The 13,312-nt window shown below is 42.9% G+C and overlaps 1 protein-coding gene across 1 annotated transcript in view; it reads right to left on the bottom strand.

The window, feature by feature from the left end:
- The window catches only part of RPS6KA2 (ribosomal protein S6 kinase A2), a 178,964-nt gene extending 167,758 nt beyond the window's left edge, over positions 1-11,206 (bottom strand). Inside the window, exon 1 of the mRNA XM_083176465.1 lies at positions 10,942-11,206. Coding sequence (XP_083032591.1) covers positions 10,942-11,040 — 99 coding nt within the window. The 5' untranslated portion in view covers positions 11,041-11,206. The remainder of the gene's footprint in view (positions 1-10,941) is intronic.
- Positions 11,207-13,312: the final 2,106 nt, after the last annotated feature.

Raw genomic sequence — 13,312 nt, 5'->3', positions numbered from 1 at the left:
AAGAGTAGGGATTAGGGTTAAAATAATCAACAGAATGCCACTGAGTCACCCCCTCTGTGCAAAGCCTGCTGCTGCTCAAATAACTGCCAGGACCTGGGATAAGGTGCTACCATCAGGTAAGTGGCCATTGGTCAATATTTTATAATACACATGTCATACCCCACAGCATTAACTTTAAGGTACTCAGAAACTGCCGTGTTTTATTTGCATTCGCATCTGAAAAAGGGATGGGGCATCTAGATGTATGGGCGTAGCCTGGGGCGAAGGGTGCATAGACTAGCGAATTGACCTACATTTCCGTCATTTTGGGGGGTGCTTAGAGCTTTTTCAGAAGCTGGGTACCTCCCTGCACTGTTAGTTGCCGTGTGCACAGTATACAGTGAACAAAGGCTCCCCAACTGTCCATTCCCGATCCATGGGACACGGCAGGCTGTGGGTGGGACAGCGGGACGGTATCCAATTATCGGGACAGTCCTGCTGTAATTGGGACAGTTGGGAGGTATGCACATGTTGACAGTGTGGAAATGTTAACATACTCATGTCAACCCAATGTATGTCTACCTGATACCTGTTTACCTAAAATACCATACCTGGTTTGGATATCTGCAGAAACTGAACTAGACTCTCCAGTTTTATACTATATTCAGTGCAACACAGAAGTACTGTATGTATATCAGCATTACCAGAGTGATTGATTGACAGTAATATATGGGAAGTCACAATTAATTATTGTATTGCATTACAGTATTGTTACACTGCCTAGATGCAGTTAACCTGACAAAGTTCTTTCAACATATTTCACATTGCATTTGTTGTGTTACCGTATAGCCCCATATGGGAAACTGGAGCTTTAGCAGATTGCTTTATTGCTCCCTCTGCACCTGTGCTCTGGGTGCAGCTAGTGGCCCTGAATAATTTGCACATATTGGAGCTAATTTAGGTTGGATCACATAAGCGCTCCAACCTGCATTCTGCTTGTTTGTGCTCTCTTGTGTGTGCGTAGGACACGTTCTGCACCACGAAGGATGGGTCCTGCGATCACAGTGTAGAACAGCGACTGACAGGCAAAGACACAAAGATAGTGGTCAGGCTAAGCACTGCAAGGTACTGTAGGTAAGGCATAGTTTATTTGTCTTTGCAAGCTGACCTGTGGCAGCAGGTATCCTAAGTAAGGATAGACTTACTCAGGCTGTATTCAAACAGGGTCCTCTTAAACTGTGATCGCGATTGAAGACAGGAGTGGTATGCACCTCCCACTGCATATGCACAACGTCTATTAATTGAAACAGAGGAGCTGGAGACATGGCCAGCTGCTCACAGCGTGCCTCCATAGTGATGAAAAATGGGTGTGTGGCTTGTGGCAGCGGCATTCCTGGGAGGCCTCTCCCCCTACTGCAGAAACCATGCCCCCCTTTTGGGTACGCACAAGGCAGGGCCACGCGAGAGGCCTGATCCCCAACATTCTAATGTTAGGAGGTATGTCTTAAAGATTACATTTTCTAAGCTGCTGATATCAACTTATCATATTCAATCCTTACTGAATGTGTGTCCTTGTATCCTTGCATTGTTATAACAGTTCTATGTTATATTTTTCCATTGTTGCCGCTAGAGGGCGAGATAGCTATAAAAATGGAATGAAGGACAAGTAAAGGATCAATTGCACTGTGTTGCTTGCAAAGAAATGGGCAAAAACATGATTTAACTGAGTTTGAACGCAGGATGATTGTAGGCGCTTGAACCATCGGAATCAGTATCAGCAAAACGCCTGCACTTGTGAAGTGTTTGAGAGCAGGAAAACGAGAAGATGATAGATGGTACGTGGCGCAGTGCAGCCTTAGGTTACCAATCCCTGAAGATACACCCTTACTTCAATACATAGAATTTTGGAAAAAGATGGGATATATAAACCAGTGGCGCAATAAATAATACTTATAGCTTCTGTATGTCCGGACTCTTCCTGGTGAGGCGGTGGTGGTTCTCAGGTAGGTCGGATTATTTTCAGATGAAGGTGTTTAACGTGAAAAAATAAATGAAAAAAGCAAAAATTAGATTGATGTGTCTATGTCTATTTATTATAAACGCTCAAGGCATAGTGTTCAAAGGTATATATGGAGGTCGTTTTAATGCCCCTTAGGCGTACCAGAACTCACGTGGGTTCAAGGCGGTACTCCTCTTATAAAGGTTTCTTTACTAGGTTGATCAAGGGGGGAAATGGGACTTCTCCAAGTGAATATGTGAATTGATCCCGATGTCTCCGCGGTTACTCGAGAAAAAGAAAAGGTGTCTGAGATCTATGGTCTCATTATATGTGCCCACAGTAGGTGATGTGAGAGCTGTATAAGTATAAAGAAACCTAAACAGCGTACCTCACTTACTAAAAAGAACAGAAGGATACACGTGTAAAGGTATCTTTGTATGCTTGAGGGAAAGCGTACCCCTACTCACGATGTTTCGAGAAGTTTTAAAACATACAAAGGTTTCTTTTCTTGTCTGGTATCCCACTGATTTGATGACACTGATGAGTGAGTGAATCCCGATGTTTCCGTAGTTGCTCGGGAAAAAGGAAAGGTGTATGAGATCTATGGTCTCATCTTATGTGCAAATAATAACTAATGTGAGGGCTGCGTAAGTGCAAAGGAGCCTAAACAGTGTACCTCACTTACTAAATAGGAAAAGGTGATACATGTGTAAAGGTATCTTTTAAATGTTTTGAAGGAGGGCGTACCCCTACTCACGGAGTTTCAGGAGGTTTTCAAACCTATAAAGGTTTCTTTTCTTATGGGCTGTTTCACTGGTCTGGTGTCACCATAAAAATATGGAACTCATATGCAAATGTTCAATTACGGTGTTCCCGGGTGCATAGAACATAAAGAAATTTACACCAACGTAAGGGACATTTGTTTTCAATTCAATGTGCGTGTTATAAACACCAAAATGTAGTGGCGTACCTTACTCACCCCTTTTAGTAGGGGGCAGAAAGCCCATAAAGGTATCTTTTATCCAATATATCGGGAAGCCAATTCAAGGTAAAAAAACTCAACAAAATTTAATTGATAAAACTGTACAATAGTCCCATGGGCAGGTCATGAGGACATAGAAAAAGGCATAAAATCCCCCCAAAAAAATTCCCAAAAAATACAACATCCAAGGAAAATTAAAAAAACAAAAATACTGTTAAAAAGTACAAGTATACGTACATCAGAAGGTGTGGCTGCTCACTTATCTCTGGTAAAATCAACGCGTTTCGGTCATTGGTGACCTTTATCAAGATAAAGCAATTATTAATGTTTACATAGAGTGGACTACCAAGCAGAAAACCGGGTCTCGACATCAGGCTTGTGGTCGTCACAGGCTACTGAATGCTCAATCTGAAAGGAGTTGTCCAGTCCAACAGAAGAGCAACAGTACATCAAATTGCAGGGAATCTTAATCAAGGAGCCACTGCAAAGGTCTCTGAATGAACTGTTCCCTGCACAATACACCATATAGGCTATGGAAGCCGAATATCTGTTCAAAAGCCTCTACTGTCTGCCTTGAACAAGAGCAGATGTCTCCAGTTCGCAAAGGAGCACAAGGATTGGACAGTAGATAACTGGAAAAGAGTCATGTGGTCCGATGAATCGCGTTTTCAATTACACCATGCATAGCCACAACACTTCAAGCTGGTGGAAGCAATATTATGGTTTGGGAGGATGTTTTTTGGCATTGTATGGGTCCTTTGATTCTTGTGGAACAACGTCTGAATGGCCAGGGGTATTTGAGTGTTATCGCAGATCAAGTACATTCTGTTATGTTAATGGTGCACCCTGCTGGGGATGGATACTTCCAGCAGGACAATGCTCCCTGTCATAAAGCTGGCATTGTCTGCAGATGGTTTGAAGAGCATGACAGAGACTTTACTTTGCTTAGTTGGCCTGCACAATCACCAGATCTCAATCCATTGAGAATCTGTGGGATGATATCGAAGAGGCCATCAGGCAGCTGGATCCAGAACCATCAAATCGTAAGGAATTGGAAAATGCAGTTAATCGGATATGGTCTCAAATTCCTCATACCACCTACCAACATCTCATAGAGTCCATGCCAGGAAGAATCCATGCAGTATTAAGGGCAAAAGGTGGTCCAACATATATATATATATATATATATATATATATATAAAAATATATAATAATTATGTGGGCATCAAGGTTCATGCGCCAATGGTTCCCTTTGCTAAGTAGAAGGGACAGACCTAGTGTTGGAGAACTTGAGGATCTGCCAAGTTGCTGGGAACAGGGGTGAATATGGGTACAGGAGGTAGCGGGGAGGGAGAAACAGGGTGACAGAGCAGGGGTTGGTGGATTGTAAGCAGGGCCGGTGCAAGCCTCCCCCCCGCCCCAGGCAAATCCTCCACCTGCTCTCGGGGGGGGGGGGTTGCAGGCGATACCGTGTCCAGGGAGATGCTGCGGCAGGTGCCCGCTCTCAAGGGAGGGGGGGGTGTGTGCGGGCGATACCGTGTCCGGGGAGTGGGGGGAATGCAGCTCTGATCACGGGCGGGATGGGGAGAGGAGAGGGAAGAAGCACACTGTCTTACGTGCTCCCTGCTCCAAGGCGTCCAAGCTTTCTATGGTACCTCTATGGTACCTCTCCTCGGCGGCTCATTACCGCCCTCCAGTGGCTGGCGCCCTAGGCAAATGCCTAGACCTGCCTAGTGGTGGCGCCGGCCCTGATTGTAAGCATGACAGGAGAGCAAGGAACAACGGGCATATGCCAGGTTCCTTTACTAACATATTATTTAGGTTCAGATGTGTTTGAGATTACAGAAGAAACTGCAACATGGTTAATGATATAATGTTAAATTGCAATGTGAATTATTAATTAACTATATAAATAAATATCATGACACAGTTATATGCAACATGTACTAATGTATAAACAGTTGTAATTATGGAACATTATATTTTTATAAAACAGCTCTAGAAATGTTTTTCTGCTTAGTACATTTGGTTACTTCCCCATATTTATATATAGCTGCATGTTGCTGAGCAGGAGCAAAGTGAATAAACAAATCAATATTCATTTAGTGCAACCTTTACTTTCTACTATAATGCTCTTGTTCAGCATTAAGTAATTGTGCAGAGTTGCACCTGACGCAAGCTATAATATTCATCTGTCCATTGCAAGAACATGCTTATAATTTAGCAGAACAGGAAAACAAACCATATTTTTGAATAGTTATTCTTAATATAATAATTTCTGAAAATAGACAACATAATAATAACATATAATATCTGTGTCAATTTATAATGTATGTAAGCCTGTATACACAATTCAAAAGGTATATACTAAGGATACCAATCCCAGGGCATTTTCTCAATCCCGCTATCCTTATTTTTTGGAAAAAAAACGCCCACACCCCAACAACCGACCGCCGCACAAAATTACCTTCATAGTCGGTCCGATGGCAGCGGAGAGAACAGTGTGGGGTGCATTCTGTGCAGCGTTACCTCAGCGCATGCACAGTCTTATCCTAAAATCCTGGAATTGGAAACACCATAGTATTGGATGCCCTAGTGCATACCCAATACAAACATGTCAGAGTAGTCTGTTTACTTGCCGAAGGTCAATATACATGCACAATCAACTAATGTTTGCAGGGTTGGACTGTCCCACAGGGGTACAAGGGAAATTCCCAGTGGGTCCCACCTCCTCTAGGGACTGTGGTGTATTTTCTATGGTTTATTGCCATTATTCAACTGAAACATTATCACGCATTCCTAGTGGTTGTCCAAAACTCTGTGGCAGCTGTGCACACCCAGTGACGGACTAAGACATGAAGGGACCACCGGGGAATGCAGGAACTTGGATAACCCTTAGAGAGTGCAATACCAATGTAACATAGTTACATAGAAGGTAAGGCTGAAAAAAGACTTCAAGTTCAACCTAGGTTTTGTTGTATGTTATGTTATTACATTTTAATTACAGTTTGAGTTTCTTATTAGTACCCCTGGATGTTTTTAGACAATAAGTGTTATCCAACCTTAGTTTGAACGCATTTAATGAGGTAGCCGACACCTCCTCTCCGGGAAGAGAATTCCAGAGTTTGACCGTTCTGACCGTAAAGTAGTTTTTTCTACTGGCTGTACAATTTTTTTTTTCTTCCAATCTATACTCATGCCCCCGTGTCCTAACTTCCCTTCTAATAGAAAAAGGATGTTTGACCGTTCATTATATTGGCCCTGATACATTTGTACAAGTTAAGCATATCCCCTTAAACGTCTCTTTTCTAATGTAAATAATCCCAAATTGCTTAATCTCTCCTCCTAGTTTAGATTCTCCATTCCCCTTTGTTGCTCTTCTTTGGATTTTTTCTAATTCTATTATGTCCTTCTTATAGTGTGGGGCCCAGAACTGTACTCCATATTCAAGATGGGGTTTTACCAATGCCTTGTACAGCGGCATGCTCACCTTTGAGTCCCTAGTCTCCATGCCCCCTTTAATGCATGCTAGAATTTTGTTGGCCTTTTTTGTTGCTACATTGCATTGTGCACTACAACCCAGTTTGTTGTCTATTAGTACACCTAGGTCCTTTTCGAGTACTGAGTTACCATTTTCCATTTTCCTCCCTGCTTAGTATATAATTAGCACACTGGTTACAGATGTAGCGGGATTCATCTTTGCAGGGTATGGCGATGGCGTCGCCATAGCCATCCCCTGCCCTGCCGCCATCTGTATGCCGGAAGGGGACGCGCGCGCACGAGGTGTGCGCGCGTCCCCTTCCGACGGTGCTGCCCTTGGTCGCCCGGTGCCCACACCGGGTGACCGCACCCCCCCACAGTGGCCAGAGTTCCCCCCCAGCCCCCTTGAGCGGGAGGCGGACAGTATTGTGTCCGCCTCGCCGCCGCCCGGATAAACGGTAATAGTCTAGATATTCCTGGATGCTATCCCTTAAAAATTAACCCACTGTTGATGTTAAACTAACCGGTCTGTAATCAGGGCTGCCAAGAGAAATCCTGGGCCCCGGTACAAAAATTTCCCGGGGCCCCCACGGAGGGCGCTCCATGCACAATCTGCCGGCACTGGCTCCCCCATGCCACCGTCGGTCTGCGGCGGGAGCTTACTGAGTTTCAGTTATTGCATTGCCACTGTCGCTAAATTTCTTTAAAATGTAGGATACAGAATGAAAGAGCCAGAAATAGGGACAGTGCACTTAAAAAATGTCACCGTAATGCCTATTACACATGTCAGACACCCATTACAGAATATACCACATGCCATAATGGCCATTACTCGTTATGCCACACACTGTAATGCCCAGTACACATTATGCCACACACTGAAATAACTGTCACATATTTTACCACACGCCATAATTCCCATTACATGTTATTCCACACGCTGTAATGCCCATTACTTATTATGATACACATTGTAATGCCTATTACATATAATACCACACGCCATAATTACATATTATGCCACATACAATAAGTTCCGCTTAACTACATGCTCATTGCTATGGGTTTCATGCTTGATGCTAGGGGTTATCATGCTCTGCCAGGAGTTATCATGCTCATTGCCATGGGTTTACATGCTCTATCAGGAGTTACATGCTCTGCCAGGAGTTAACATGCTCATTGCCATGAGGTTAACATGCTAGTTGCCATGGAGTTACATACTCTGTTCATAGGCGAATCTAGAAATCGAAATGTAATCTTTCCCAGTGCCCAGCAATGGCTTTTATTAAAAAAAGGCTGTAATCTTTCTCGGTGCCCTGCCCAGTGCCCAGCAATGGCTTTTTTTTTTTTTTAAATGCTGTAATCTTTCTCAGTGCCCTGCCCAGTGCCCTACAGGGCCTGTAGGGCACTGGGCAGGGCACTGGGAAAGATTACAGCCTTTTTTTTTTTTTTATAAAAGCCATTGCTGGGCACGGCCCCTGCCCAGTGCCAGGCCAGCTCAGCAATGGCTTTTATTTAAAAAAAACGCTGTAATCTTTCCCAGTGCCCTGCCCATTGGCCAGCAATGGCTTTTAAAAAAAAAAACTGTAATCTTTCCCAGTGCCCTGCCCAGTGCCCTACAGGGAAGATTACAGCATTTAAAAAAAAAAAAAAAAGCCATTGCTGGGCACTGGGCAGGGCACCTAGAAAGATTACAGCCTTTTTTTAATAAAAGCCATTGCTGGGCACTGGGAAAGATTACATTTCGATTTCTAGATTGGGCTGGCACTGGGCAGGGTGCTGGTCAAGAATATAAAGCAATTGGAAAGCCAGGCACTGTCTGCAACAGTGAGTCTGTTTATCACTGCTGCACTTACCAGCACTGTGTGTCACCAGAGGCAGGAGCTGAGCCGGGGAGCAGTATTATTGTTGTGCGCTGGGCTGCTGCGCCACACAAACACACGTGTGCGCGCTAGCCCAGCCGCAGCAGACGCAGGAGGAGGGAGCCGGACGGAGGACGGAGGAGGAGGAAGCCGGGGCGGGAGACGGCACCGCCCGACATCAGCGAGAGTGTCACTGCAGAGCTCCGCAGCGGCGGACTGAATGCTGCTGCCGCCGCTGCAGCTCCCGAAGTCAGACGAACGTGAGTAAGGACCCTGCCACCAGGTCCTTCATACCCAGCACCTGGCCGCTCCCGCCGCCGCCGATACACAGCTGCTCACAGACCCGGCGCCTTGCACACCTGCCGACCAATTAAACAAAAAAAAAAAAGTGTGTGTGTGTCTGGACCCGGGCCCCCCTGACAGGCCCGGGCCCCAGTAAAATGTACCCGCCCCCCTCCCCTCTCGGCGGCCCTGTCTGTAATTAGCGGGGTCCTCTTTATTTCCTTTTTTGAATATTTGCACAACTTCTGCTATTCTCCCATCTTTCGGTACTACACCTGACGATAATGATTTGCTAAAGATAAAGTGTAGTGGGGTTGCTAGTTTCTCCCTTAATTTCACTAGTATCCTTGGATGAATCCCATCTGCCCCAGTGATTTATTTGTTTTGATTTTACTGAACCTACGTCTTATTTCATTGGGCATGAAATCTACAATCAGATCATGTGGTAGATGAACATTCCACAGTATGTTCTCCTTTGGTAAATACTGATGAGAATAACTCATTTAATAGTTTTGCTTTTCCCTTATGTACTTTTCCCTTATTTCCCTTTTGTACCAATTTAATAATGGCACTGCACTTTAGAAAATACACCATAGCCCCAAAAGAAGGTAGAGGAACCAGCCACCTGCTCACACCCCTAAACAAAGCCTCTATTGAGCCCAACTTGACACTGATGCTTGGTATAAATGTACAGACAATGTGCCTTTCAGACCAACAGGCATTTTATCTAACTGTCAAGGATAGAGCAGTTACCAGGGACAGACACTGTGAGATCTCTTTGAGATCTCTCAAAGGGTATTGGGCATGAGAGAGTCAGTCTACCCCCAGAGTTGACACATTTCCCATTCCTACCCTTGTGAACGAACAACAGAAATGTCCATTGATCAGCTGCGGCAGAGCATACACTGCCCTATGCGGGTGACTTTCCACTTTCAAACACTGACTTGGATGGACATACTAAATGATCTGGAAGGTCAGACCAATCAATATTGGATATGGAATCAGTTTCCCACATACACGCTACAATTATCTGTTCGATCCGCCGAGATCAGGTGGATCAGCCATATCATTGTAGTGTGTATGCTAAGTATCATAAACGTTTACAAAACATATCTTACAGAGCATAATGTAATTTACTAGCTAAGAATATGCAGATAATACATCCAATGTACCAGATAATAATATGCAGCTAATACGTTCTCTTGGCTTGACTGTTCCTTGAATTGGCTGTTCTACATACTTGATGAACATTTTGCAGCTGTCAAACAAATTGTGTTCTTACAATAAATTGAGCACATTAACTATAGCTATTTTCACTTTACCTGCATAAACCACATAGGTTGAGTATCCCGTATCCGAGTATCCGTTATCCGAATTATTCCGAAAACCATACATTCCAGAAAGTGAAAAAAAATATATTTTTTTTGCTAAAAACTCACTGGGGACATTTGTAACAGCACTACTGGTGACATGATATGTAACTGGCACTATATATATGTGCAAGAAAATGATTGCTTGGCATTCAAATTCAATATCTGAGATAGTACACAAATTTTGTTTCATGTTTTGAAACCTTGTTTTTTGAACAAATAAAATTTATATGTGTGTATTTTATGTGGTAATAAAATATATTTGTGTGTATTTTATGTGGTAATAAAATATATTTGTGTGTATTTTATGTGTTTATACAGCATACATGCAAGATACTTCAAAATACATCATTGAAATATTAAAATATTCCGAAATACGGAATAATCCGTTATCCAAAATTCTCCTGGTCCCGAGCATTTTGGATACGGGATACTCAACCTGTACTGTATGTTAAATCTTTGATCACCAGACATGAAGAAAGTTTATACAAATGCCTTTTTTAATGGATGACATTATTGAGAATTGACTTCTGTTCCAAATAAAATCAAGCCGAATACAATCAATATATGCATAGTTCTATTTGCATCATTTTGTAATGATTGCTTTCCTTACAGTATTTTTGCTTCTTTTTCTGCATAATTTACATTGTCTGTGGATCATAATCAAGGGCTACTATATTTACCACCAATGCTATTACATTGTTCACACTCACATTCGACAGATAATTTAATAAATGCCACTATTAGCCTTTTATGGTAAATAAAGCAAATAAACTGTGTTCAAATATATTATGTAATTTATTGCTGTCAATCTATTTAATTTCATATAATACAAGAAGCATCATATAGTAAATATATGTAAATATCCTTCTTAATTTCAAATACTTTACAACATTAAGGCAATTCATTTGCTAGGATACCAAACTTCTGAATTAAGCGTTAAAGACAAAATATGGTCCTGTCCACTTTACATCATGAAGCACTTACCTCATATGTACTAAAGCTGGCGGTCTTTGTTCTGGTTTTCTTGTGCAAATATACAGAGAAGAATCTCCGAACTGTGAACTTCCTCACACTCTGTTCCATCCTCCAATATGATGTGACAAGCAGGTGAGCTTTAAGCTTATCGGTATATATTTAGATCTACACAAATGATAAGGTAAGTCCATGTACTTCTTTCAAGAGATTTGTTAGAATGAGCATTAAGTAAATTATATAAGAGCCCTAACATGGTGTTTATTCCATCACATCGTATCCCTCTTCTGCTCTGTGTAAGTCACAATTACAAGCTGAGCTCTATTTATGCTCTCTCTCTCTCTCTCTCTTGCTAAGAGCTTTGTGTCCAATCAGGCTCTGCTCTCTTCACATACAGCACACAAATGGCAAGGCTCTCACACTGCAGGTTGCAAATACATCTTACATGCAAAGAGAAGTCAACCTGTTATACAAATATTACTACAGTACATGTTCATGTTTTAATGTTTTTACTGGTGTACATTGCATTCATTCATTTCAGTATTTCATACTTTTTTGTAGGAATACATTAGAAATTACACTTGTTACTCATCTAATTAGAAACATGCTTATCTATAAATAATCTGAAAAGCATATTCTATTCATGCACATATTGAGGGAAATTTGCTAGGGTTGACGATTACGGACGATCCACGGCACAAACGGGTATGACTGAGATTGTCCATATGTGGACGAAAATACTAACAGAAAATATCCATGCGATGCCTCTAAGTGTAAAAAAAAACCCGCGTGTGGCCCCCCTGCCCGGCAATAATCAACCCTGGGCTCATTGAATAGGTCCTGAGGTCCTGGTTGCAGAAATACAGGAGAAAAAAAGCTGGAGTCCCCCTATATTTCTATAACCAGCACCAGGCTTATGTCCCGTCCCGATTCCCAAAATATGGGGTACAAAATGAGTAGGGGTCCCCCTGTATTTTCGCAACCAGAACCAGGCCACAGTTGAGGGGAAACTTTTTACATAAGTTCCCCCGGCCAAAGTCTCCCCCAACCAGTCTCACCATAGATGCCCACTAAACTCTCAACATGGGCATCTATCAAGTCGCGCACAACTAATCAGCAATGGAGATCCCCCGGACCGCACCTGATTGGCTGAGGGAGGACCCCGTGATTTTGAAGCTCCTCAGGTTTGTTTGGTGTCGGGTCATCAGTTTGTTATTTTTTTACACCCGTGAATGCCTACTATGGAATGAAGAGGACACAATCTCCACCGGAGGAGGTGGTGAGTAGAATTTATTTTCACAGGTCGCCATATGGATTTTTCCTGGAGAAGAGGACAGGCCTACGGTGGACCCTATAGGTAAGCATCCAGACCACTACCACCAGTCATCAATATCACAATTTCACATGCCTTTGCTGCTCTCATCAGTGAATAGAGAGAAGTGAGCTAGTGGAGAAGTTGTCCATGGCAACCAATCAGCTTTGAAAAAGCGCATTTTATAAAAATATATGAAGCATCTAATTGTTTGCCATGGGCATACCACCCACCTGTCCCAATTTTTGTGGGACAATCCTGTTTTCTAGAGACTGGCTTCATCATCTCCTCCATCACTTTGCTGCTTCCCTCACACTCCAGCCCCCCTTTCCTCCAGTATCATGCTAATTTCCTCACACATCCTCTTCTCATTCAGCCTGCTCTTTCTCTCACACTCCAGACACTTACTCCTCTCCTTCATCACCTTGCTCATTTTCACTTTGGGCCCCACCTCTCCTCCATTACCCTGCTGCTTCCTTCACACTAGCCTTATCATATCCTCCTCCATACTCCTTCAATAATATCATTGCCTCTCCTCCCTGACAATTCCTTTGGATGCATCCTTTCATCCTTCACTCTTCTCCTTCCCTCACATTCTGGTCACATCCCCTCATCCATCACCCTGCTCACTTCTTCACAGTTCGTCCTCATCACATTCTTTATCACTCTGCTACTTCCCTCAGACCGCAGCCATTTCTCTTGGTCATTACCCTGTCAATTCCCTCAAATCTGGCCAGATCCTCTCATGATCCTCTTTCTTCCCTGGCCCATCTTTATCCCATAAATTCACAGCCCTCTTTGATCCATAGCATAGACAGTTTTAGTTAAAAATACACTTTAATGTAATTAGTGTCACCCTCTGACACTAATTGATTGCAGCCAATCAGTGGTTGCATACACAGTTTGAAACGTTTTTGGTGCAATTCTGCCCGGCTTTTTTAAATGCTGGAACTGCCATTCAGTATTAGCCCCTGAGGAAAACTGTGTTGTGCAGTTGAAAATGAATTTCGGGCTGTGTGTATATTTTCTTCGTGCCTTGACTAAAATTTCATTGGATATTTAAATTTGGAG

Source organism: Crinia signifera, chromosome 3 (assembly GCF_055691185.1).
Source record: "Crinia signifera chromosome 3, ASM5569118v1, whole genome shotgun sequence".
NCBI classification, from domain to species: Eukaryota; Metazoa; Chordata; class Amphibia; order Anura; family Myobatrachidae; genus Crinia; species Crinia signifera.
The sequence above is the reverse complement of the archived record's forward strand: the minus strand, read 5'-3'. Positions and strand labels throughout refer to the sequence as shown.